Source organism: Salvia miltiorrhiza, chromosome 7 (assembly GCF_028751815.1).
Source record: "Salvia miltiorrhiza cultivar Shanhuang (shh) chromosome 7, IMPLAD_Smil_shh, whole genome shotgun sequence".
Lineage (NCBI taxonomy): Eukaryota > Viridiplantae > Streptophyta > Magnoliopsida > Lamiales > Lamiaceae > Salvia > Salvia miltiorrhiza.
Genome location: NC_080393.1, coordinates 51,883,951 through 51,908,531, shown reverse-complemented (window position 1 = coordinate 51,908,531; position 24,581 = coordinate 51,883,951). Strand labels below are relative to the sequence as shown.

The 24,581-nt window shown below is 33.0% G+C and overlaps 2 protein-coding genes and 1 non-coding gene across 3 annotated transcripts in view; 2 read left to right on the top strand and 1 right to left on the bottom strand.

Annotated features, from left to right (window-relative positions):
- LOC130994739 (LIM domain-containing protein WLIM2b-like) overlaps nucleotides 1-1,640 on the bottom strand; it is a 2,680-nt gene extending 1,040 nt beyond the window's left edge. The window contains exons 1-4 of the mRNA XM_057919801.1: nucleotides 1,385-1,640; nucleotides 863-962; nucleotides 749-768; nucleotides 543-635 (exon numbers count right to left, since the gene is read on the bottom strand). Coding sequence (XP_057775784.1) covers nucleotides 543-635; nucleotides 749-768; nucleotides 863-962; nucleotides 1,385-1,519 — 348 coding nt within the window. The 5' untranslated portion in view covers nucleotides 1,520-1,640. The remainder of the gene's footprint in view (nucleotides 1-542; nucleotides 636-748; nucleotides 769-862; nucleotides 963-1,384) is intronic.
- A 1,855-nt stretch (nucleotides 1,641-3,495) lies between these two features.
- TRNAN-GUU (transfer RNA asparagine (anticodon GUU)) lies at nucleotides 3,496-3,569 on the top strand. Its single transcript has one exon. It is a non-coding gene; the product is annotated as a tRNA-Asn (tRNA).
- A 4,422-nt stretch (nucleotides 3,570-7,991) lies between these two features.
- Nucleotides 7,992-9,575, top strand: LOC130994371 (uncharacterized). Its single transcript, XM_057919416.1, has 3 exons — nucleotides 7,992-8,572; nucleotides 8,614-9,228; nucleotides 9,566-9,575. The coding sequence occupies exons 1-3, from the start codon at nucleotides 7,992-7,994 to the stop codon at nucleotides 9,573-9,575; spliced, it is 1,206 nt and encodes a 401-aa protein (XP_057775399.1).
- The last annotated feature ends 15,006 nt before the right edge of the window (nucleotides 9,576-24,581 follow it).

Below are 24,581 nucleotides of genomic sequence, written 5' to 3'. Positions count from 1 at the left end.
TCCATGTTGAATTTAAATACTACGTACGAGAGAAAAAAAAAATTGTTGTATAAAAAATTCTTAGGTGGGCATATATAATGTGATAGATGTATTAATTATTATCATTAATATGCATATACCTAAAGTTATATTTATAATTTGTCGAGGGGGAATATGACTATATGAGTACAGTTCAAGTCAGGTTTGTTATCCTAATATGAAACCAAAAGGGAACTAAAATTGATACTCCTGTTTGAAATTATATGCTTATCTAATGGAGCTTAATTAAATTAATTTTTAACAATCCATTTCAAATTGAGCATCAAGTAATTATTTTATTTATTTATTTTTCATTTCCAATTCCCTACTCCTGTTCCTCGGGGCACAAATCAAGCATGCGTCTATTTGGGGTAATAAAGAAATATCACAAGTTTGAACTCCAAATATTATAAGTAATGATTGCAGATTTTCCTCGTGCAAAAAATTTACAAAAATGGACAATCCAAATTATACTATAATTCTAATCAATTAATTACTAAAAATGACATATATCACGAAATTACCTTCTCCAATGGATACACTGTCTTCTTGCAGGTTGCACATTTTTCTTGGGTGCCAGAGAAAAAGGAGGACATTTTACTAGGGGGAGTCTTATTCTGCAATTAGTTATATATATAATGAAAAATTGTGTGGGACATATATATAAATGTCACATACTGAAATATATAAAATATGGTTGGATAATTCATTAATTAATTTACGCATGTACCTGTGGTTCTGCTTGTTTTGCTGCAGACAATAAATTGAAAATGGCATATAAGACTATAAGATATCAATTCTTAAAAAAAAAAAATGTTTTTTAATCTTAAAATGTTTAATAAACCTGGAGACTTGCTAAAATTGTAGCTTCCAGTTTCTTTAAAGAGCTGTTCAAAGTGAGGCTTGCAGTATAGGTTCCCATCCACAGCTGAGTAGCTACTCATCTGCAAATAATACACACATTATTGTTAGTAATTTCCTCAGATTTGATGATTCAAATTGCTTCTTGATTCACTTTGGAGCAAAGAGAAGATCCTTTTACTTTTATTTTTTTGTCAAAAAGGAAGCAGGTTTTTCTAAGTTGGATAACTGTCTCCCCTTACTAATATGGTATAACGATAACTTGATCCACATCTAATCAAGTGTTTGGTTTGCAACATTGCGTCTGTGATTGATAACTCGGCCCACATCTAATCATCCAAATTACGTGGTATTTAATCACCTCTTCAATCTTATCTATCTCATTCATCAAACCAAACGCCTCCATAATATATAAAATATATATGTAAAATAAAACATATTAATTGTTAAATAGAAGATGTAGATGTAGACAAATATTGAAAGTATATGAGAAGAAGAATTATACAGAGAGACGTCCACTGCATTGATGGCATTTGAAGCATGTCTTATGATATGGAACTCCATCAACAGACATCATCTCTACAAAATGTACAGTTTTATCACAACACTTGCATTTCTGCGTCGTCCCAAAAGTCGCCATTTTTTTTTCTTTTTTGTTGAAGAAAAATCAAATCAAATCAAAACTTGGATAAATAAATAAATTCAGAAAAGAACATATTCTTGATCAATTTTGAAAACTGGATTAATCTCTTTTTGGTCTTAAAACGTCAGGTTATAAGGCTGAAAAATGAAACCGGAAAATTATTAGTGGAGCAAATGAATTTAGCCTGATAATAAGGAAATGGAGTGGAAGAGCTACTTTTATTGAAACTTGAAAATAGATATAAAAATGGATGTATTGAAATCATATACGAAAAGTTAGCAAGGATTTCAGTGGACCAAAATGGAACTACAGATGAGGGATGGATTTGAAATTCCAGTCAATAATTATTATTATGACATTTCCATGCCAATTATTTGAAGTCTTCGGTAATCCACCTTAGACCTTAGCATTAACCATCTACTGCTTAGCCAACACACACATCTTGTGGTTATTCGAATGTGGTGTGACTATGTGAGTTAGGTTAAAGAATTTAAACATTCCTAGTGGTGGTGTTGGTACACCTCTCGTCGTTGATCATTGCTTGTCGCCTTGATTTTGCATATAGTTTAACACAAATATATATATGATTAAACATAAATATGCACAAGTTTGGGATCCACTTAAATTAAATGATATACATGCACGTTTTTTTGTCTGAAATTGCTATTCATATTTTACCCTGTGCATTCTTGGTACTAGAAGTCTTGCCACATGTCGTGATTTTAGTGAGACACATAAAAAAAAGTGAAGTTTAGATTTGAATTTATATACTATCTAAGGAAAATGAAACTACATAATTCACTTTCTATATACTTCCTCTGTCCACGAAATGTATGACACTTTTTGTCGTCCACCAAAAATATGACCCTTTCTTTTCAGAACATTGTCTCACATATTTTCATGATCTATAATAAAATCATCTCAAATTCAATCTCGACCAGTCATTTCATATAATGGTGATATTTTTTTTCAACTACATAAAATCACAACTAATTTTATTAAAACTTGTATCCACCAAAATTGTCATAGTTTTGGTGGACGAATGGAGTATATAAATATATAGGACTGATTTTATCGTGAAAAAACATATTTTATCGTGACAACTAATAATATTGCACTGACCTGTAAAATTACTGCATTTGTCGTGAAATTAGTTGCACTGGAAAAAAAAAATTTCGCTTTCTCTAGGATTCAAACCTAGATATTGCATTCATTCTCAAGATAATGCATCATCCATTGTAGTTCTTAATGATCAAATAACTAATAATGATTCTCCGTTCTTATTTTAAATAAAAGTTTTCATTTTAACCTCTCCATATATATAGGGAAGGGCTACCGTGAGAGCACCTCTTAAAATAAAACATAAGAATTATGAAAAATGTATGAATTCGTTGTATAAAGGCATGAATTTCGAAAAATAAAATTTTGATACCTTTGGGATTTGAACTCATGACCATGAATTCATTCAACAAGATGATGAATCAATCGTAGATCTTGATGATCTAAAGCTAAAAATGATTCTTATTTTATATCTGAAGAAGTGTATTTATTTTAGCTCTCTCCTATATATATATATATATATATAGGGAGAGGTTCAAGAAAGAACCATAAATAAAAGAAGACCGGAGAACCATTTTCAGCCATTCGATCATCAATATCTACGGTGGATGCATCATCTTGTTGGATGAATGCAGATCCTGGGTTCGAATCCTGAAGGGAGCATTTTTTTTAAAAAAATTTAGTGCATTAATTTTAACAGCAAATGCATTAATTTTTACAGTGGCTGCATTAGATTTGATGGTTCTCCCGTTCTCACAAATAATGTAGTTCTCTCTGGAACCACACCCTATATATATATATATATATATATATATATATATATTGGGGGCTGGTGTACGCCAATTTGTCTAAAAACTTATAATATCAACACTTAAATTTTATAAGTAAGTAGATAATTCATTTAAAAAGCAACAGCTGGAATAGCTCAGTTGGTTAGAGCGTGTGGCTGTTAACCACAAGGTCGGAGGTTCAAGCCCTCCTTCTAGCGTTTGTTTTATTTTCAATTTTTTTTTATTTACTTTATATTCAACTCTTTATACGTTTTGTCATTTTTAGTTATTATTATATTATTTAATTCTTATTTACTTTATATTCAACTCGCGTTTGTTTTATTTTCAATTTTTTGTTTATTTACTTTATATTCAACTCTTTATACGTTTTGTCATTTTTAGTTATTATTATATTATTTAATTCTTATTTACTTTATATTCAACTCTTTATGGGTTTGTTATTATTATATTTTTTTAATTTTAAATTACAATTGTTTATTTAGATTTAAAAATTATCATTTCTTTAATTGATTTTTTTTATAGAATTCTTTAATTGATTCTTTTAATTATTTATTTATTTACTTTATAATTCTAGCGTTTGTTATTCAATTTTTTAGTTATTTACTATGTACTCAACTCCTTATGTGTTTGTTATTTTTAATTATATTATATTTTAATTGTTATTTTCAATTTTTTAACTATTATTATATTATTTAATTATAATTTTCAATTTTTATTTATTTACTTTATACTTCTAGCGTTGCTATTTATTATTATTATTATTATTATTATTATTATTATTATTATTATTATTATTATTATTATTATTATTATTATTATTATTATCCTTTAATTGTTATTTTTATTTTTTTGAGAAATAAACCCGCGATATTAAGATGGCAAGTGAAGAAGCTTACCACTGGTGTAACACATCTTATGTGTTTAATTACTCATAGTTTTTATTTGTAATCTCTCGATGAGACCGACTCTAAAGATAAAACAAGTATTCTTCATCATTATGTTGCAAACTATTAAAAAAATATACTTATTGAAGATATATAATCGGTCCTCAAGGGGACACCAAGCGGTGCGATATCCTGTGTGTGAACAGTGAGGTTCCGGGTTCAAACCCCACTGCTCCCCCTCCCCAACTCCTCCAAGTCACAAAATATATATATATATATATATATATATATATATATATATATATATATATATATATGGTTGGGTTCCGGTGGATCCCTGTGCTTATAATAGATCCGTAGATCCAAATCTAGACCACCCATTTATGACATGTGGCGCATCAAGATGGTGACACGTGGCAAGGCATTTCAAGGCAAAATCTAGAGAGGGGTAAAATTGGAATGTAATTTTCGAAATTAAAAAAAAAAAAAAAGATTTTCTCAAAATAGGTATATTTTAGATGCATAAAGTTTCATACGAGAATGCATGAACTTTCATATAAAAATGCATAAAGTTTCATATCAAAATGCATAAGATTTCACCCCACCCCAACCCCACCCCCCACACCCCTGAACCCCACCCCACCCCAGAACCCCACCCCCACCCACCCCCCCCCCCCAATTTTTTTTTTATTTTTTTTTATTTTTTAAAAAACTGATTTTCTGACCACTGACCCACCCCCCCCAAAAAATTTTTTTTTTGTTTTTTTAAAAACTGATTTTCTGACCACTGACCCACCCCTACCCCCCACCCCCCAAAAAAATTATTTTTTTAATTTTTTTAAAAACTGATTTTCTGACCACTGACCCACCCCTACCCCCTACCCCCCCACCCACCCCCCCACCAAATTTTTTTTTTTTATTTTCTCAAAAACTGATTTTCTGACCACTGACCCCCCACCCACCCCACCCCCCCACCCCACACCCCAAAAAAAAAAAATTTTTTTGAAAAATTGATTTTTACATGCATAAAAAAATTACTCCCTCCGTCCCAATATTCAAGTCCCGTATTCCTTTTAGAGCCGTCCCATGTAACAAGTCCCCTTTCCTTTTTTGGCTAAAATTAGGGATGGATTAGTAACTTAATTACTCCCTACCCACCTCGATTCTGCCACTCTCTCTCTCTCTCTCTCTCTCTCTCTCTCTCTCTCTCCTCTCTAAATCATCCCCACTCTCTCATCTTGTTCCATCGCCTCCAACACCTTCCACCTTCCATCCGCCTTCTTCCACCACCTCGCACCTCCGGCGCCTCGCGCCTTCGCCACAATCCTCACGCCTCCGCCACCATCCTCCTGAGCCGCCTCCACCTTCCTCCTGCTCCGCCTCCAATGCCTCCGCCTCCTCGCGCCTCCGCGGGCTCCAACGCCGCCTCTGCCGCAACAGCCACTGCCCTCCGCCTCCTTCCACCGCCTGGCACCTCCGGCGCCTCGCGCCTTCGCCAGCATCTTCCTGCGCCGCCTCCACCATCCTCCTGCTCCACTTCCAACGCCTCCGCCGCCTCGCGCCTCTGCCCTCTGCCTCCGCGGGCTCCAACGCCCACCACCTCTTGCCGTCGGCCGCTGCAGAGAGGAAATTGAAAGATTTCCATTTTTTGTTGTTTCGCCCAAAACGATTAGGGCTCGCCTCCACCCTTTCAATTATTTTCGTTGTCTTAATTTCAGAAATTGAAAGATCCATTTTTTGATTTCTCTGTGGTGGTGTTTTGGTGTTCCGGCTCAGAAATTGAAATTAAGGCCCAGTGTTTTGGTGATTTCTGTTTTTTGATTTCCAGTGTTTTGGTGATTTCTGTTTTTTGAAATTAAGGCGCCTCCGTTTTTTGATTTCCGTTCACTGTTCTGGCGGTGGTGCGGTGGTGCACAGGTAGTGGTGCGGTTCAGAAATTGTGGTGGTGCGGCAGGGTATTAGAGCCTGAGACCCTTAATTAAAGTAACAACAACTTTTTTAAATATACCATTTAACTCTTAATTTTAGTCTCCTAAATACCCGTGCCCAAAAGAAAGGGGACTTGATTAACGGGACGGAGGGAGTACATGTTTTACATGCATATACTTTCGCACAGAAATGCATATACTTTCACACAAAAATGCATATACTTTCACACAAAAATACATTACATTTTTTGAAAAAATATATATATATTTTTTTTTTCAAAAATTGATTTTCGACCACCGAAATGCATACACTAAAACACTACACACTAAAACCTAAAAACTAAACCCTAAACACTAAAACACTAAAATCTAAACATCATTAAACCCTAAATACTAAAATTCAAACCCTAAAATAAATACTAAACACTAAAACCTATGCACTAATACTAAACCCTAAAAACTAAACCCTAACCCTATACCCTAAAATAAAATATTATAAAAGGGTGGGTGGGGGTGGGTGGGTGGGGGTGGGGTAGGTCAGCAATCAGAAAATCAGTTTTTGAAAAAAAAAAAATTTGGGGGGGGGGGGTGGGGGGGGGGTAAGTGGTCAGAAAATCAGTTAAAAAAAAAAATTTGGGTGGGGGGGTGGGGGGTGGGGGTGGGTGGGGTGGGGTGGGGGTGGGGCAGGGGTGGGGTGGCGAAACTACCAGATTTATTAAAATGAAATGCATTTTTTGTATAATTTAATGCATTGTTATGTGAAAACTTTATGCATTTTTGTTTGATTTTATATGCATGTGAAACATGCCTATTTTTGGGGGTGGTAATGGGGAGGGTTGGGGGGTGGTGTGGGCTGGATTGGGGGTGGTATGGGGTGGGGTGGTGAAAATACCAAAACTGGAAAAATTAAATGCATTTTTCTGTTCAAAGTTATGCATTTCATGTGAAAACTTTATGCATCTTTGTGTGAAACTATATGCATCTAAAATATATCTATTTTGAGAAAATTTTAAAAAATATTTTTTTTTAATAATTAAATCCGAAAATTACATTCCAATTTTACCCCTCCAGATTTTGCCTTTGAATGCTTGGAAGTTCCTTGCCACGTGTCACCATCTTGATGCGCCACATGTCATAAATGTGTGGTCAAGATTTGGATCTAGGGATCTATTATAAGCATTGGGATCTATATGATCCCATTCCTATATATATATATATATAATCGGAGCCTAATATTGTTGTGGACTTAGGCGACCGTCTCATGAACAAATCGGCCCTACTCGTGATATCGGCAAAATCATAAATCAATGAAATCATCAGAGTTTGAAGACTTCAACCACTAAAATTACTGGAACCATGTTTGAGGGAATGTTAAAGATGAGGTATTAATGGCTTATCACTTATTACTTGCTCTTCTATGAGTTTCAAGTATAAACATATATTTACACGACTTAGAGCATCTCCACCGGCAGGGTCGAAGGGAGTCTCAATCCGGGGCGCTGGGAGGGCGGTTGCACTAGAGACCCACCCTGATGCGAGGTGGTGTCTTAGCGAAGACCCGGGGCGAAGGAAGGAAATGTTTGGCGCGTCCTTCGGACGCGCCCCATTTAAAAAAAAATCGAAATTCTGTTTTTTTTAAAATTTAATCGTTTGAAATATTTTTTTTCTTTTAAATCGACCATTGGAGCCAACTGTAGTATAGCCAATTTTAATTTTTTTTTGCCCCTTTATCTATATATATCCCAACTTAATTCCATTCATTTTATTATCTAAAAATCATCTCCACATCAAAAATTCTCTACACAAAATGTCTTCCTCCTCATCAAGCCACGAGGACGAGCGACGTGCTCAAGAATTTTCCAATCTTGTGCAAGAATTTAATCAAATTGTTCAAGCTATTGGTGATTCGGATGCGCAACCTCGTCGTTGGCGACGAAGAGTGGCAAAGAAGGCCTACATTTATCGGGACCGTGAAGCCGACGCTCTACATTTGCACGCGGATTACTTTGACGAAAATTCGGTCTACCCCGACAACGTCTTCCGCCGTCGATTTTGCACGCGTCGTGCGTTGTTTTTGCGTATCGTTAATGTCGTGCAATCCGATTCATATTTCCAACAACGCACGGATGCACTTGGGAGACCCGGCTTCACACTGTTGCAGAAATGCACGGTTGCTGTTCGTATGCTAGCTAACTGTGGGGCAGCGGACCAGTACGTTGGAGTGCTTGTGCAGATTCTGTCGAGCCATTATTCAACTCTTCGGCGCAGAATACTTGAGGAGGCCGGCTTCCGCCGAGTGCCAACGGCTTCTAGCAATGCACGAAGCGAAGCACGGCTTCCCGGGAATGCTAGGGAGCCTCGATTGCATGCATTGGCCGTGGAAGAATTGTCCAATGGCATGGCAAGGTGCATACATTTGCGGCGATCAGGGGGAACCGACCATCATCCTCGAAGTCGTCGCATCGCAAGATCTATGGATCTGGCATGCTTTTTTTTGGGACTCCTGGTTCGAACAACGACATCAACGTGTTCAACAACTCGACGTTGTTCAACGATCGGCTGCAAGGAATGGGGGTGCCGGTCACATATCAAGTCAACAACGCCTACTACACAAGTGTGTACTACTTGACTGACGGCATCTATCCCAATTGGCCTGTATTCGTGAAGAGTCCTACACATCCAACGGATCCGAAGGGGAAGAGGTTCAAAGTGATGCAGGAAGCGGCTCGCAAGGATATTGAACGAGCCTTCGGCGTCCTTCAAGCTCGTTGGACAATCGTCAAAGGCCCATCGCGTCTTTGGAGCAAGGAGGAGATGAACGACATCATGTTCACGTGCATCATTTTGCACAACATGATCATCGAAGACGAAGGCGAGCACGCAACACAGTGGGAAGAAGACGCCGACGAAGCTTCGAGTAGCGCCGCATCTCAACCTCATGCCAGTACTCCACCGGATTTTCGTGTATTTGTTGCACGACAAGCATCCATGCGAGACACGGAGATGCATGCTTGCCTCACTTTGGACTTGAAGGAGCACATTTGGTCTCGTTTTGGTCCGATTGAGCCCTAGGAAATTATTGTAATTTTAATTTTTTTTATTGTATTTAAATTATGTCTTTAAATTATTGTAATGTAGATTTTTAATTTTAATAAAATATGAATTTTAAAAATAAAAGTGTAGAAATGTGAATTTTGTAGAAATGAGAATCTAAGCACCCATCTAAGACACAATGCGTTGGAGAGGGGTGTGTCTTAGATGGGGACCACCTTCTAAGACACCCTCTAAACATCAATGCATTGAAGATGCTCTTATTGTTTACTGAATTATATATTTTATGATTCTGTAACATAGATGTGAAATGATGCTTACAATGCTTAGGTGCTTGTAAATGTATCTATAATAAAATAATTAACACAAATGGGTCAGTTTTTCAACTGTGAACATATTTGGTCGGCAAGGCTACTTACCTACCAAACGTTATCCTAATTACTAATAATCTTCAATTAATTATTACCACCGAAAGTTTAGTTTCGGCAATCAATTACATGTCGTTTTCTTTTTATGATTTTGTTGTGCACGTTACATAGTTCATTTTACACACATTAATATGTTTTTAACTATACAAATATTTACGATAAATATTATTTTAAAAATGATAGAATTTGCAATAATTGGCAAGCAAATGATGCGTATCGTTTTCAGAATAAAAATCAGCTAAAAAAATATAAACATCGGTTGCACTTCTACAACAAAAACTATATCATGTTTTCCGGCCAATCGAATCGACTTGAAATGAAGTCAATCAATAATTTACAATATAAAATTATTCATTGTGTCCATCAGGGATAGAAATTCAGGTTATTCGGTACCAAGTAATCCGGATCCGAACCGATATTGAATATCCAATATCCGATATTCTATGGGTTTGAGGCGGTATCGGATAGATAAGACTACTATTTTTCGAGTATCGGGTATACCTGACTATCTATCAGTAAATCCGTTTACCTGCATATTTTTTTAATGATATTATATATTTAGGATTCTATATATTAGGTAAGGGTTATAAATACAATTTCAATTTGAATAAAATAGTAAATAGCCGTTTACTTTTGTGACATTGTATATTGCTTTTTATGTGATAAGTGCCTAGTGCTCATCATTTTTTTTTTTCATTTTGTAAATTTCATCGTTCATGAATCATAATCAATGAAATAAAAATTATTTAGGATAAAAGAAACTCATCAACAAATAAAAAATATCATTTTTGAAATGTTGAAACATCCACAGGTTCATTTATCCTTTTAATTAAACATGCTGCTTGGGCTATACAAATTAGAACTTACAATGAAACATTATTTTGATAGCTAAATCCAATAATTTACTTTTCACTGTATTTACTATTTTTAATGTTGTTGTTAGATTTTTTGTTCATACAATTAATTCAATATTTTCTTACTGACGGGTGCAAGAACTTTTAGTTTACTTATTATAAATAATTTCTATTAAGATATTCATTAGCAAATAAAATCCAGTTTAGTAAGCCGTACTTGCTCAATGCTCCATCCGTCCATAAAATAGTACTATCATATTGTGTGTTGGACACATATTTTAATAAAATTGTTAAAGTTGTTGTAAGTATACAAAAAGTGAAATAAAGGTACATTATTAGGTAAAAATTGGAATAGTATAAACATTGGAGTGAATCTTTTTTATGGACAAATAAACATGATTAAGTAGGATTTTTTTGGTAGATTAGTATTTAGTTTATCACAAATACTTATTGGATTTTAAAATTACTCATACTTATTAAAATCTAGAAATGATTGTTAAAGCCACTCCGTCTATCTCACATCGATTGGGTAAAGATTCTATTGGAATATCTTTCCGCCTTATAAGGTATTTTAAAATAATTAGTGTGTAACCCGTCGAAATTCGACGGGGAGCCACTTTATGTTGTAATTATTATTGTACATTTTTTTTATTACAACATATAAATAATTTTTATATAAATTATTTAAAATTTTAATTTTATTTTATCAAAATAAATTGCTAGTATAGATCAAGCCTTTTGGCTAGTTATAGTTCTTATTGAGAGTTAAAATAGATTGTCTTTTTATACATTATTTGATGAAATTTCATAAAAAGTTGATGTAAGCTTGACGATTTTAAAAAATAATAAGAAAAGATTTAGGTCTATTTGACATAATATATGATGAAGAATTGACACATCGTATTTTTTTGTTAATTATATATAAAAAAATTACTAATTTTCAGGAGTGTAATTTTTATAAATTGATAGACAAAATTTAAGACCATGTCTTATATATGAATATCATCTCATCGGAACCTTACAAAACTTTTGAACATCATCTTATCTGTAGCTTGAAATATCACATTAAACTTTGTACATTGAACTTCTAATCATTATCTTTTTTGAAGCTTGTTATATGAGATTTGGCTTATGGGTATCATCTCATCTTATTCTTGAAAAGATAAAACTTAACTCGTAAGCAACATCTCATTTGGAGCTCATAAGACCATAACTGATTTGTGAGCATCATCTCGTGCGAAGCTTGAAAGACTATAACTAACTTGTGAGCATCTTCGTGTGTGGAACTTGAAAGACTATAACTGATTTGTGAACATCATCTCGTTTATAGTTTGATGGATAGAGCTTAGTTCTAAGCATTACTCACTTGGAGCTTCAAAGGCCGAAATTAAGTTGTGAACATCATTTTGTTTGGAACTTGACAAACTATATCTAATTTGTGAGCATCATATTGTTAGAAGCCAAAATACTTGTAAGACTATAACTGACTTGTAAGCATCATCTCGTGTAGAACTTGAAAGACTATATAATTGACTTGTAAGCATCATCTCATTCATAGTTTGATATAGATTGAAGCTGAGTTCTAAGCATCAGTCATTTGGAGCTTGAAGGACCGCAGATGAGTACTAAGAATTATCTTATTTGAATCTTAAAGGACCAAAATTTAGTTATAAACATCATCTCCTTTGGAGTTTGACAAAACACTTATAACTTATGAGCATTATATTGTTTGGAGTCAAAATTGAGTTTTGAGTACATCTCAAATGAAGCTTGATAGACCATCTCTGATTTTTAACATTATCTTTCAACCGGAGTTTGAAAGATCAAAAGTGAATTTGAAGAATCATCTTGTTTAGAACTATACAAAAACATATACCAAGCGAAATTGCTTATAAATAAATTAATCAATTTGTATTATCACTAATTTAGTACAATTGACAATTTTCTACGTTGAATAAATAAAAAACTTATGCAGACATATCAAGATAAATTAGTTTTAAATATATTAAGCCAAAATTTACTATATTTTAGTTTATTTATATAAATGTTAGTGATTAGAAAATCATCTTATGTTTAATGCACAATTATAATTTTCAGCTTTCTCAATGTTAATATTGTTGTAAACTCGTCATTTTTTAAAATTGAATTAGATAACTAAAAATTTAGAGTTTTCACATCTACGCCAAACTACATTTTCCTTAAACATATATCAAATAATTGAATTTTTCAATCCGATTATTAATTAATCCAATCAAACTAAGTAGCATATTTAGTTTTTAAAAATTCAATAGTAATAATGTACTATAGTTGGTTGATTTAATATTATAGGAAATAGCAAAGCTAAATTATTTGATCTTTTTTAAATATAACTATTTAACAAATATAAATAACATATGAAAAATGCAATGTATTACGTCATTATTTTAATATATCAACTCACATTATTCATTAAATATAATTATAGCCAAAGTAATATTAGATAAATTGAATTAATTTTTAATATGAATATAACTATTTATTTGGCAAACTGAAAGTTAATTGACGAAATTAAATTGGCGTTGCAAATATATAAAAGATGAGATACCACATACAAATATTATATAGGTTGTAGTCAATATGAACTTGCGAATAAATAGGTACCAATGTCATAAGACATGTGGAGTATCTTAATATATACTTTTTCTACAAAGATTCTACATTTTCTAAAATGTAATAAAAAAAGTGTCATGAAAATCATTATGAAATTCAAATTGCATAATTTTATTTTTATAAATATGTTTTTATATAGATTTTACACTTTTTAAAATATCATAACGCTAAATATTGAATTATAGAATTAATAAAAATATAAATAATGTAAGAAAAATCAAATTTATTAATTCATTATTTTAATACGTGGACTCACATTATTGACTAAATTTTATTATTGGTCAAAATAATGCTAGATAAATTAAATTATTTTTTAATAAAAAATATAACTACCTATTTGGTCAACTAAAAGTTAATTGACCAAATTAAATTGATGGGGCAAATATATACATAATGAAATACTACACAAGTATTTATATAGTATGTGATCAAGATGGAGTTTGATTAAAAATCAATGTGGGATAACTTGTGAAAAAAAATGAGAATAAAGATAATAGATAATTTTTGAAATGGTGATATTCTAGATATGCCACATAGTAAACCATTTTCCTATTATAAAGAAGATTCTCACATTAATATTATATTAAACTTTATAATGGAAAATTTTGAATTACTACAAAATATAAATTTTTATATCCACCAAGTTAATTAAAATTGTATGTTTGGTATATAACTATGACTTTCATTAAAATACATCCATAACATAAAATATGAGAAAATAAATTAAATTGTTGCAAGATATGAAATGACACATTTAAAATATAACATAGTAAGAAAATAATTGCAAAAATAGTAATAATGAAAATACATCATAATTAAATTATAATTTTTTTATTTAAACATATCAAAAAATTAGATCCCATGTCAAACTTTGAGTAGACCTAATCATTTAGATAACGTAATCAAAAGAACGATAAGATTAAACTTCCATTTCACAAGAGAATATATAAAGGATGAGATACTACACACAAGTATTTATATAGGCTTTAGTTAAGATGGAGTTTGATTAAAAATCAATGTGGGATGAGAGATGTGACTTGCGAAAAAAATGAGAATAAAGGAGATTAGAAAGTTTTCAAAATGATTGAACTATAGAATACTACATACACATTTTCATAGTTCAATTTTATAGTGTCACACCCCAATTCTTGAATGAATAAAAATAATCGAGGTGCGACTAAAATCATAGAAATAAACAAGGAACAACCTTGTTAAAACACACTGGCTTCTCTCAACTGATCAAACAGGTCGTCTATCCTCGGAAGAGGATATCTATTCTTATGAGCTTGCTTCAACTTCCTATAATCAATACACATCCTTAGTGTATCATCTTTTGTTTTGACATCTTGAATTAGTGCTCCCCATAGTGACATACTATGTTGCATGAAACTAGGTCTGGTGAAAATTTGGTAATTCCTTGGGAAAAATATCTTTGTACTCTCAAATCAGTTGAACTTCTTTAATTGTTTCCTTCGTCCTAAGTCTCCTTCTTAGATTGACTAAGGAATTCTAACATCAAACTTTTCTCATCATCTTGGTAACTTTCACTTCAAAGCTTAATGGCACTCCTTCTGCCATATAAATTCATTTTCTCATTATTGTCCACCATGTGGACCACATATTGACAGCTGGTTGAAAACTTCATCATACTTACTATCTACTCTAGTTCTTCGCTTGGGATTCCAAAAATCGCTTTGATTATCAAATCTATTGTAACAACTATATAGTGCGAGTCTATATATTGGGATGATGCTCCTCCTCGAGATCAAAAATCTTAATTGACAATCACCGAGATCTTAGTCATGTGGGCTGGCCAGACCCAACAAAACGAATCACTCAGTCAAATGGGATCTTCGCCCCCAATCATGTCAACTTCTTATTCATGTAAGGTTCTGGTCAAACTTCGAACTTAACATACTTACTAATAAGTACTTCATCATAAGTCACTGATACCATGAAGGTCCATTCCATGCCGTTCTAGCAAAGCTATCACGACTAACATCATAATCATAAGCAACATAAGTTCTTATGTGAAAAACTTAATCTCACCGCTATTGAAATAGCTCAAGTGAATCCTTAGTCTTAAGGCATTGCCTCTATGTTGTAACATATCTATGTTAAACATTTCTATTTTACCAATCCTTACTTAAATCGATCAAGTGGTGCTATCACGACTAACATTCTCAAGGCATTCTTTGGTGATACTCAAACGGTTTGTAAGAGGACTCATCATTCTAATCGTATAGGCAGCTAGCCTAAAACGACAACATAAAGTTTTCTCATTCATTCATACATACATACTTCTGTTTCTTTTAAAACCTTAACATATATGGACATTTAAAGTCCCTTTCTTGAAAACTTTGCTTGTGCCGGAAAGATTCAAGGAATCTAACTCGACCGTACATACATTGATTCGTTAAGGGCTCGGGTAGTCCCAAACACGAAATAACATTCTTTGAGTCGTTATGGATTCGGGTAGTCCCAAACACGACACTATCGTTAAGGGTTCGGGTAGTCCCTAACACGATATTAACTTGGTTATATGAGTCGAAGACTCAAAATAACAATATGAAAGCGATTAGCAATTCATATAACATCATTCATTGAAAGCGCACACTTTTCCTTGGAAACATTCATAACATCTGAAATATATATATGTATAGTTTTGAAACTATTATCGTACCTTGGTTGCGGCAGTGTGACGGCGAGCTGAGGGCTACTGACATTATTAGAAGTCTAGAGATACTATTCTAGACTCGACATCAAAAAGCTTATGGTTATCAGAGACATGAAAGAAAACTTATGCTCTGATACCACTCTGTCACACCCCAATTCTTGAATGAATAAAAATAATCGAGGTGCGACTAAAATCATAGAAATAAACAAGGAACAACCTTGTTAAAACCCGAATAAAATAACAAGTCAGGCTAGTCCCCTTTGGATCACAAGTTTAATGTCATGCTTCTGATAACCAACATTTAGAGTGAAATACTCGTGAACTAATAGTCTCGGCTTAACAAAAAATATATATATTATAGAAGTTGGGAGTCTAAGCTCGATAAGGAACATAATTCAGAATTTACATGAAAGTCTTATGTTAAAGAAACAAAAGACAAATAAAAGCTAGTGCAACAGCGGAAGTCTTAATAGGAAGTTGAACCATAGCCTCAGCTCCGTCCCGTCAACACCGACCAGCTAACCTGAAAAACATTTGAAGGTATTTTTGGGCTAAGTACTAATGTACTCAGTGGGCAAGCATTTTCATAAACATTTCATTCATTTTCGTAAGAGCAGTTTATCCAATTGTAATTGACATGACTTAGAAGGTTTTAAAGTGAAATAACTTCTAAGCATGTTAAAATAATTTCTTTCATTTGTGCGCACATGTCACACTCCCTTTCTGTTACTCGCTGTGATCCCGGACCTTTTAGCCACCGACGGATCCGTTTCTCCCATTTACTTGAACTGAGGGCGTAACCCAGACAAGTTTACTTTGACCTCGGGACGTTACCCAGACAGGCCCTTACATTACATGCTTCGGAACACATCCAGCAAGCACCCTTATAACGCCTCTTAGTTAGTGCCCGAATGGAGATCAACCCACCGAGTCAGCTAACGGTGTACACAATTCTCAAATAACGTGTTAGGCTATAAGAGAACCTCAATTGATTCGTTGTGGCGAGCCTTAAACAGAGCAGAGTGTACATAAACATTTTATTGGATAAACAGTTTGCATTTCATTAAATAAATAATTTGCATTTCATTGAAACATTTAGAGCTTAATAACTCAATCATACTTTATACATTTGGAAAGTAAGCCCACCTGGATAGGCAAAGCCTGAAGATCATAATCACATAAACTCATCTTTGGAAAGCAGTGCTAATCCCCTTGGTCCACAAAGCCTACAAGAAATTCTATCCTTAATAGGTCTCATGAAACTAATCTTAAGTCACAGTAAAGTGCTTAACATACTATGATTCACTTAGCCGGGTTTTCAAAATTTAAAGAATAAATAATTGAAAATAATTTTCTTGAGTCAAGAACACCAACAATATTCTTACTCATCTTTCTTTTGTAATAGGAATTATAAATAAAACCAATTAAAACATGATGCAATGCATGACTCCAGAAACTGAACACGAATAGCAGCCTTAAGTTTATGCAAACTCTAACATTTAACTCAACTGCTCTGTCGGCGCTGATTTGGCAGTCAGAGCTGACTTGCCCGCCAGAGAAATCGCCTCCCCGCTAGACAGAGGAATCGCTTCCCCGCTGACAGAGGAATCACTTCCCCGCTGGACAGAGGAATCACTTCCCCGCTGACAGAGGAATCACTTCCCCGCTGGACAGAGGAATCACTTCCCCGCTGACCTTCGACTCCGCTGGCTTCGACTCCGCTGGCTTCGACTCCGCTGGCCTCGACTCCGCTAGCCTCGACTCCGCTGGCCTCGACTCCGCTGCCTTCGACTCCGCTGGCCTTCGACTCCGCTGGCCTCGACTCCGCTGGCCTCGATTCCGCTGGCCTCGACTCCGCTGGCCTTGACTCTCTGCCCTCATCTCTCTACTCACCTCTTCATTCCCAACCTCTGAACATACGCCGACTCTCTCCTTCTCAGCCTACCAGTACAGCTCTCGCCGATCACCACCTTGGCAACGGCGGAGTGCCGTCACCTCCCTCGGTTTCCGACGACCGCAGCTTGCCACGGCCGCTACCGTCAACTCTCATCCAAAACTCGACTGAACCACCCAAAACTCCACAAAAATTCTACCTTTCTTTCATTTCTTAACACAGACACCCAAAGTATGCAAGCATGAAAACAAGACTCTATCTTTCCTTATTCTTTTAACAGTTATGAAGCTAGAACACATATAAACACACAAATACATGAACATGCATTTAGAATAATGGACGAAAAGTGAAGTAAAGAAGCAGGGGAGTTTAAAGGTGAAACCTTGGCTTGGATTTGCTGGGTGAATCGTTGGCTGTTGTTCTTGGAGTTAAGTGTTCGAAGCTCAGTCCGGGAGAAAACGAGAGAGAAGTGAGTGAATGAGAAGAGAAAGATCGGAGTGCAGGGAAAGAGATATATATATTGAAGAGAGAGAGAACAGTGAGGCGGTGGTGGTGATCGAAAAATATCAAGGAAAGAGGTGGGTTGGGCCTTGATGGAAGATGATGGGTTGGGCTTTCATTTATGCACTCAATGTGAATAAAACATAAGGCCCAACATGAAATAAGTCTCAACACACCTATAATGCTTGAATGCTTAATTAAATAAATATGCAATGCATATAAATTTAATTACTAAATTTACAAATGCTTTTGTAAATCATTTTTGTTGGAATTAAAATAAATTCATTTTCTCCTTTCGGCGCGAATCATCTTAAATCTAAGTTCAAAAATTTATTCTAAACTTAATATAAATGGGCGGGGTGTTACATATAGAATAATAGTCATCATCTTAATTGATTGAACCCTGATTGAGGATGAATATATTCTCTTGTGAAATCGAAGTTTAATGTTATTGTTCTTTTGATTAAGTTATATCTAAATGGTTAGGTCTACTAAAATTTTGACGCGGGGCCTAATTTTCTTGATGAATAAAAATAAAAATTATAAATTTAATTGTTACGTATTTTCATTATTACTATTTTGTAATTATTTTCTTACTATATAGATTTTAAATGTGTCATTTAGATCCCATGTCAAATTTTGAGTAGACCTAATCATTTAGATAACGTAATCAAAAGAACAATAAGATTAAACTTCCATTTCACAAGAGAATATATAAAGGATGAGATACTAAACACAAGTATTTATATAGGCTTTAGTTAAGATGGAGTTTGATTAAAAATCAATGTGGGATAAGAGATGTGACTTGCGAAAAAAATGAGAATAAAGGAGATTAGAAAGTTTTCAAAATGATTGAACTATAGAATACTACATACACATTTTCATAGTTCAATTTTATAGAATAATAGTCATCATCTTAATTGATTGAACCATGATTGAGGATGAATATATTCTCTTGTAAAATTGAAATTTAATGTTATTGTTCTTTTGATTAAGTTATATTTAAATGATTAGGTCTACTAAAATTTTGAATCGGGGCCTAATTTTCTTGATGAATAAAAATAAAAAATTATAAATTTAATTGTGACGTATTTTCATTATTACTATTTTGTAATTATTTTCTTACTATATAGATTTTAAATGTGTCATTTAGATCCCATGTCAAACTTTGAGTAGACCTAATCATTTAGATAACGTAATCAAAAGAACAATAAGATTAAACTTCCATTTCACAAGAGAATATATAAAGGATGAGATACTACACACAAGTATTTATATAGGCTTTAGTTAAGATGGAGTTTGATTAAAAATCAATGTGGGATAAGAGATGTGACTTGCGAAAAAAATGAGAATAAAGGAGATTAGAAAGTTTTCAAAATGATTGAACTATAGAATACTACATACACATTTTCATAGTTCAATTTTATAGAATAATAGTCATCATCTTAATTGATTGAACCATGATTGAGGATGAATACATTCTCTTGTGAAATCGAAGTTTAATGTTATTGTTCTTTTGATTAAGTTATATCTAAATGATTAGGTCTACTAAAATTTTGACGCGGTGTCTAATTTTCTTGATGAATAAAAATAAAAAATATAAATTTAATTGTGACGTATTTTCATGATTACTATTTTGTAATTATTTTCTTACTATATAGATTTTAAATGTGTCATTTAGATCCCATGTCAAACTTTGAGCAGACCTAATCATTTTGAGAACGTAATCAAAAGAACAATAAGATTAAACTTCCATTTCACAAGAGAATATATAAAGGATGAGATACTAAACACAAGTATTTATATTGGCTTTAGTTAAGATGGAGTTTGATTAAAAATCAATGTGGGATAAGAGATGTGACTTGCGAAAAAATGAGAATAAAGGAGATTAGAAAGTTTTCAAAATGATTGAACTATAGAATACTACATACACATTTTCATAGTTCAATTTTATAGAATAATAGTCATCATCTTAATTGATTGAACCATGATTGAGGATTAATATATTCTCTTGTAAATCGAAATTTAATGTTATTGTTCTTTTGATTAAGTTATATTTAAATGATTAGGTCTACTAAAATTTTGAATCGGGGCCTAATTTTCTTGATGAATAAAAATAAAAAATTATAAATTTAATTGTGACGTATTTTCATTATTACTATTTTTGTAATTATTTTCTTACTATATAGATTTTAAATGTTTCATTTGAAGCCTATTATATTCATATCTTGCAGGAATTTAATTTATTTTCTCATATTTAATTTTATGTTATGGATGTATTATAATGAAAGTCATAGTTATATACCAAGCATACAATTTTAATTCACTTGGTGGATACAAAAATTTATATTTTGTAGTAATTCAAATTTTCCCATGATAAAGTTAAATATAATATCAATGTGGGAATAATGAATGACTACTGTAAGAATGTGAATGACCTTTTATTTAGGTAATGAATTGCTAAAGTTTGATATGTTTTCAATGTGGGATAAATGAATTAAGATAGCAAAGAATAGTGAATGGAGAAGATGCCACCTAGGATTGAGGATGTATGTGATGTGTCTAATATGTATTGCTTTATAGAATTGATAGATGATGAGAGCGCAGATCCAAGTCGACATGGATTTGTTTATGATCCTCGTTGTTATTAACTTACTTGTACTTGGGCGTGTTGATACCAGTATATTTATCTCACATTGACTTGGTAAAAATCATGCCTATGTATGCGGAGGTGTCTTAAAGTCACCCTATTTGGGTTTCATTGATTTGGTAAAAGTTTTGCTATCAACATATAAAGTTGAGTATGTAGTCATGTTTGGACTACATTTATGTATGGTTATGATTTGTTTGATCTCTGTTTTTTCCTGTAGTTTTTGTTGAGTGTTGCTACTTTTGAGTAGCGTCATGTATGAGATACTGGTTGATGTTTATTTTTATGTTTAAAAAAAAACATATAAAGTTGAGTACTTTCATCGATTTAGTAAAGAGCATGTCGTCAACTTATAAAGTTACAATAATCTCTCTCACTTTTTAGTTGGACAATAAACTCAATTCCAATAATAATTTGTTCATGATTGAACAGATACAAGTAATAATTCGAACAGATACACCTTGGGGGTGCTTTTGAATTTAGGATTTCTACTCTTTAGTTGGTAAAATTATCATAGAAAAATAATGAATAATAAAAAGTTCTTTTTTTAGATCTCCTTTTTGTTTTCCTCCATTTTTTACTGAAGAGAATTTCCTCATTTCTCATTCATTATTTTCACTTAAAAGTGTCGGTACAAATTTTTCACTTGAAGGAGATATAATATTATCACACCAAAAATAGATGGATTATATTACCCCTTCTTGAAGTGAAAAGAAGGAAAGTTAAGTGGCGAAATTCTCTTTTGTAGAGAGTGAGTGAAAAGAAAGAGGAAAATTTTTGTTATCACTCATTTTTCCATGATAAATTTATAAACCAAAAATAACATACATTTAGGGTGTGTTCTCTTCGATTAATAAATTTATCACGAGAAAATGAGGGATACCAAAACAATCTCCCTTCAAATACTTCATTTCCCCCCCCCTCATTTCCTACAAAAAGAGAATTTCATCATTTCTCATTTATTTTTTTTAACTCTAAAGAGGGATAATATTTTCCTTCTATTTTTAAGGGTGATAATATTATCGGTTATTGAAATAAAAATAATGAATGAGAAATGTTGAAATTATATTTTGTAGAAAATAAAGAGAAAGAAATGAGGTATTTAAAAAGAATATTTTTTTTATTATGCTTCTTTTTTTATAATAAATTTATCATTATTAGAAGACACACTTATAATAGAAAGTCGTTTTCTGATAATAATAAAAAAAAAATAGAAAGTCGTACTAATAATAATCACCAATATATATGCTGTGTGGGTGGGTTGGGTGGGTGTGTGTGAGAGAGATGGGCAATTACAAATTTTATTCATTATTATGTTTGGGGGTTTGGGTTTCAAACACGAAATAGTAACACTAAAGATTTTTTTTTCTTAAATCAATTTACGTGACATTTCTCATTAGATGATTAATATGTAACAATGTTACAAATTTAAAATTTTAGTTTTGTAAAGGAATTATATATTGTAACATCGGATAATCATATTCTCTTAAAAATTTGCACATATTTTTGGGTTAATTGCACCAAATATCACCAATTTTGTCCGAATTTCATTTTTCCATAATTTTAAAAAATTCTATTTTTTTTAATCACAGATTGAATTAGTCGTTCATTTTTTCTCACGATTTTTTTCCCCGCAAATCGGAGTTGATAGGCACTGATGTGGCTCGCCGGCACACGCCACATACGTTCCACTCTGTGGATTGAAAAAGTTGTGTTTTTTTATTACACCAAATATCACGAACTTTGCTCGAATTCTATTTTTCCCATAATTTTTCATTTTTTTCATTCTTCACCCACGCTGCCCGGAGCTTTGGCGATTTGAATGGTGGCTTGCGATGATTTACGGGGACAATCCAATTCTGTATTCTCGAGCTTGGGGGCGGAGGACGGTGGAGCTTCGGCTGGCTTCGGTGATTTCATCCGATGGAAGACACAGGATTGATGGGTGGTGGTCGGCGAGATGGATGGCGGCGCGATGGAAAACAGGCGAAGTTTCGACTGGCGGCGCGAAGGAAGATAGGCAGAGCTTCGGTTGGCAGGCACGGCGGAGCTTCGGCTGGCGGCGCGATGGAAGACACTAGTCTGGAGGCGTGATGGAAGATAGGCGGCGGTGGGTGCCGATGGCCCACAGCGCCCCGACGACGAGATGGGTGGCGGCGAGATTGGGATGGAGTAGAAGAAGACAATCGATTTTTGTTGAAGAAGAAAACAACCGATTCTTAGGGATTTTTTTTTTCTAATTCAAGTGATATTAGGGTTTTTTTGTGTGATTTTATTATTTGAGTAATTTTAAATTAATATATACTCCACATCAATATTATGTGTAAATTTAAATCCACATCAGCGTCACGCCAACTTTCCAGTCACCTGAGCTAAAAATCGTGGAAAAAATGAATGACTAATTCAATCTGTGATAAAAATGGAATTTTTTTAAATTATGGAAAAAATGAAATTCGGGCAAAGTTGGTGATATTTGGTGCAATTAACCCTGTATTTTTCGTGTATTTTTTATTTTTATAAATTGTTACACCCAAAGAAAAAAAAAACACACTCCCCCGATCTATTGATTGGAGGAGAAGTGTCTTACCAACAGACCGCGCTTCATCGTTCATATATTTTTCATCTATAAATACAATTAGTATTAGCATCCTGTGTAATGCACAAAAAATATTTTTATATTTATTTATTAATATAAAATCGATACAAACGCAATTATCATGTGTAAATATAATAAAAAAATTATTTTAACTGAATATATTTAAACTAAATATTGCAAAAATAAAAAAAAAATAAAAAAAAAATCACAACATTAAAAATAGATATTATGAAAAGGCAAAAATAATAAGTTAAAAAAATTCAGAACATTAAAAACTAATATTATGAAAAGGCAAAATCAATTAATCAAAAAAACAAAAAAATAAAAATAAAAATAGATTTATTCAAAAAAAGATGAGAGAGGAGAGAGGGAAGAGAATTTTTAAAAACTTTAATCATTAAATAAATACTCCATTCGTCCATCATATCGTTTTCACTTTTGCCATTTTGGTTCATCCACAATATCATTTATCGGTTAACCGGAACCGGTTAAGGACAATCTTCCTAATCGAAAATTGAACCGGTTAACCGATTAACCGATTCGGTTAATGTTTCTCAATTTTGTCGAATTAACCGGTTAATCGGTTAACCGAAATTTAACCGATTTTTATTTTAAAAAATTCAACTTTGTAGAATATGTGCAATAAGATTTGAACTCTTGACATTTGAAAGAAAGAATGAGGTCTTATCCATTGCACCAGTTCATAACTTGTGATAATTTAGAACCAAAAAAAAAATTATAGACACATGTAATTTATATTAAAAAAAAAAGAAATGCAAACAATGTTTTTAAAATATACAAATAATATTTTGCTATATTAAATTTGGCTGTAAACAATTGTAAGTCATCCTAAAATTAATCCAAGATTACCTTTGTGTCTTTGAGAAAGTTTCTGCAAACTACAATTGAAAATGTCACATATAGAGAAATACATAAAAATATATATATGTATGTATGTATGTGTGTGTGTGTGAGCGCCAAATTTGTGCCTCGGGAATTCCAAACATTATGGATGGCTAATGACATATTACCTTTTAGGTTATTATAACAAACTCTGAGGCATCTATAAGCTAAATAGTGATAATATCTCATTTGTT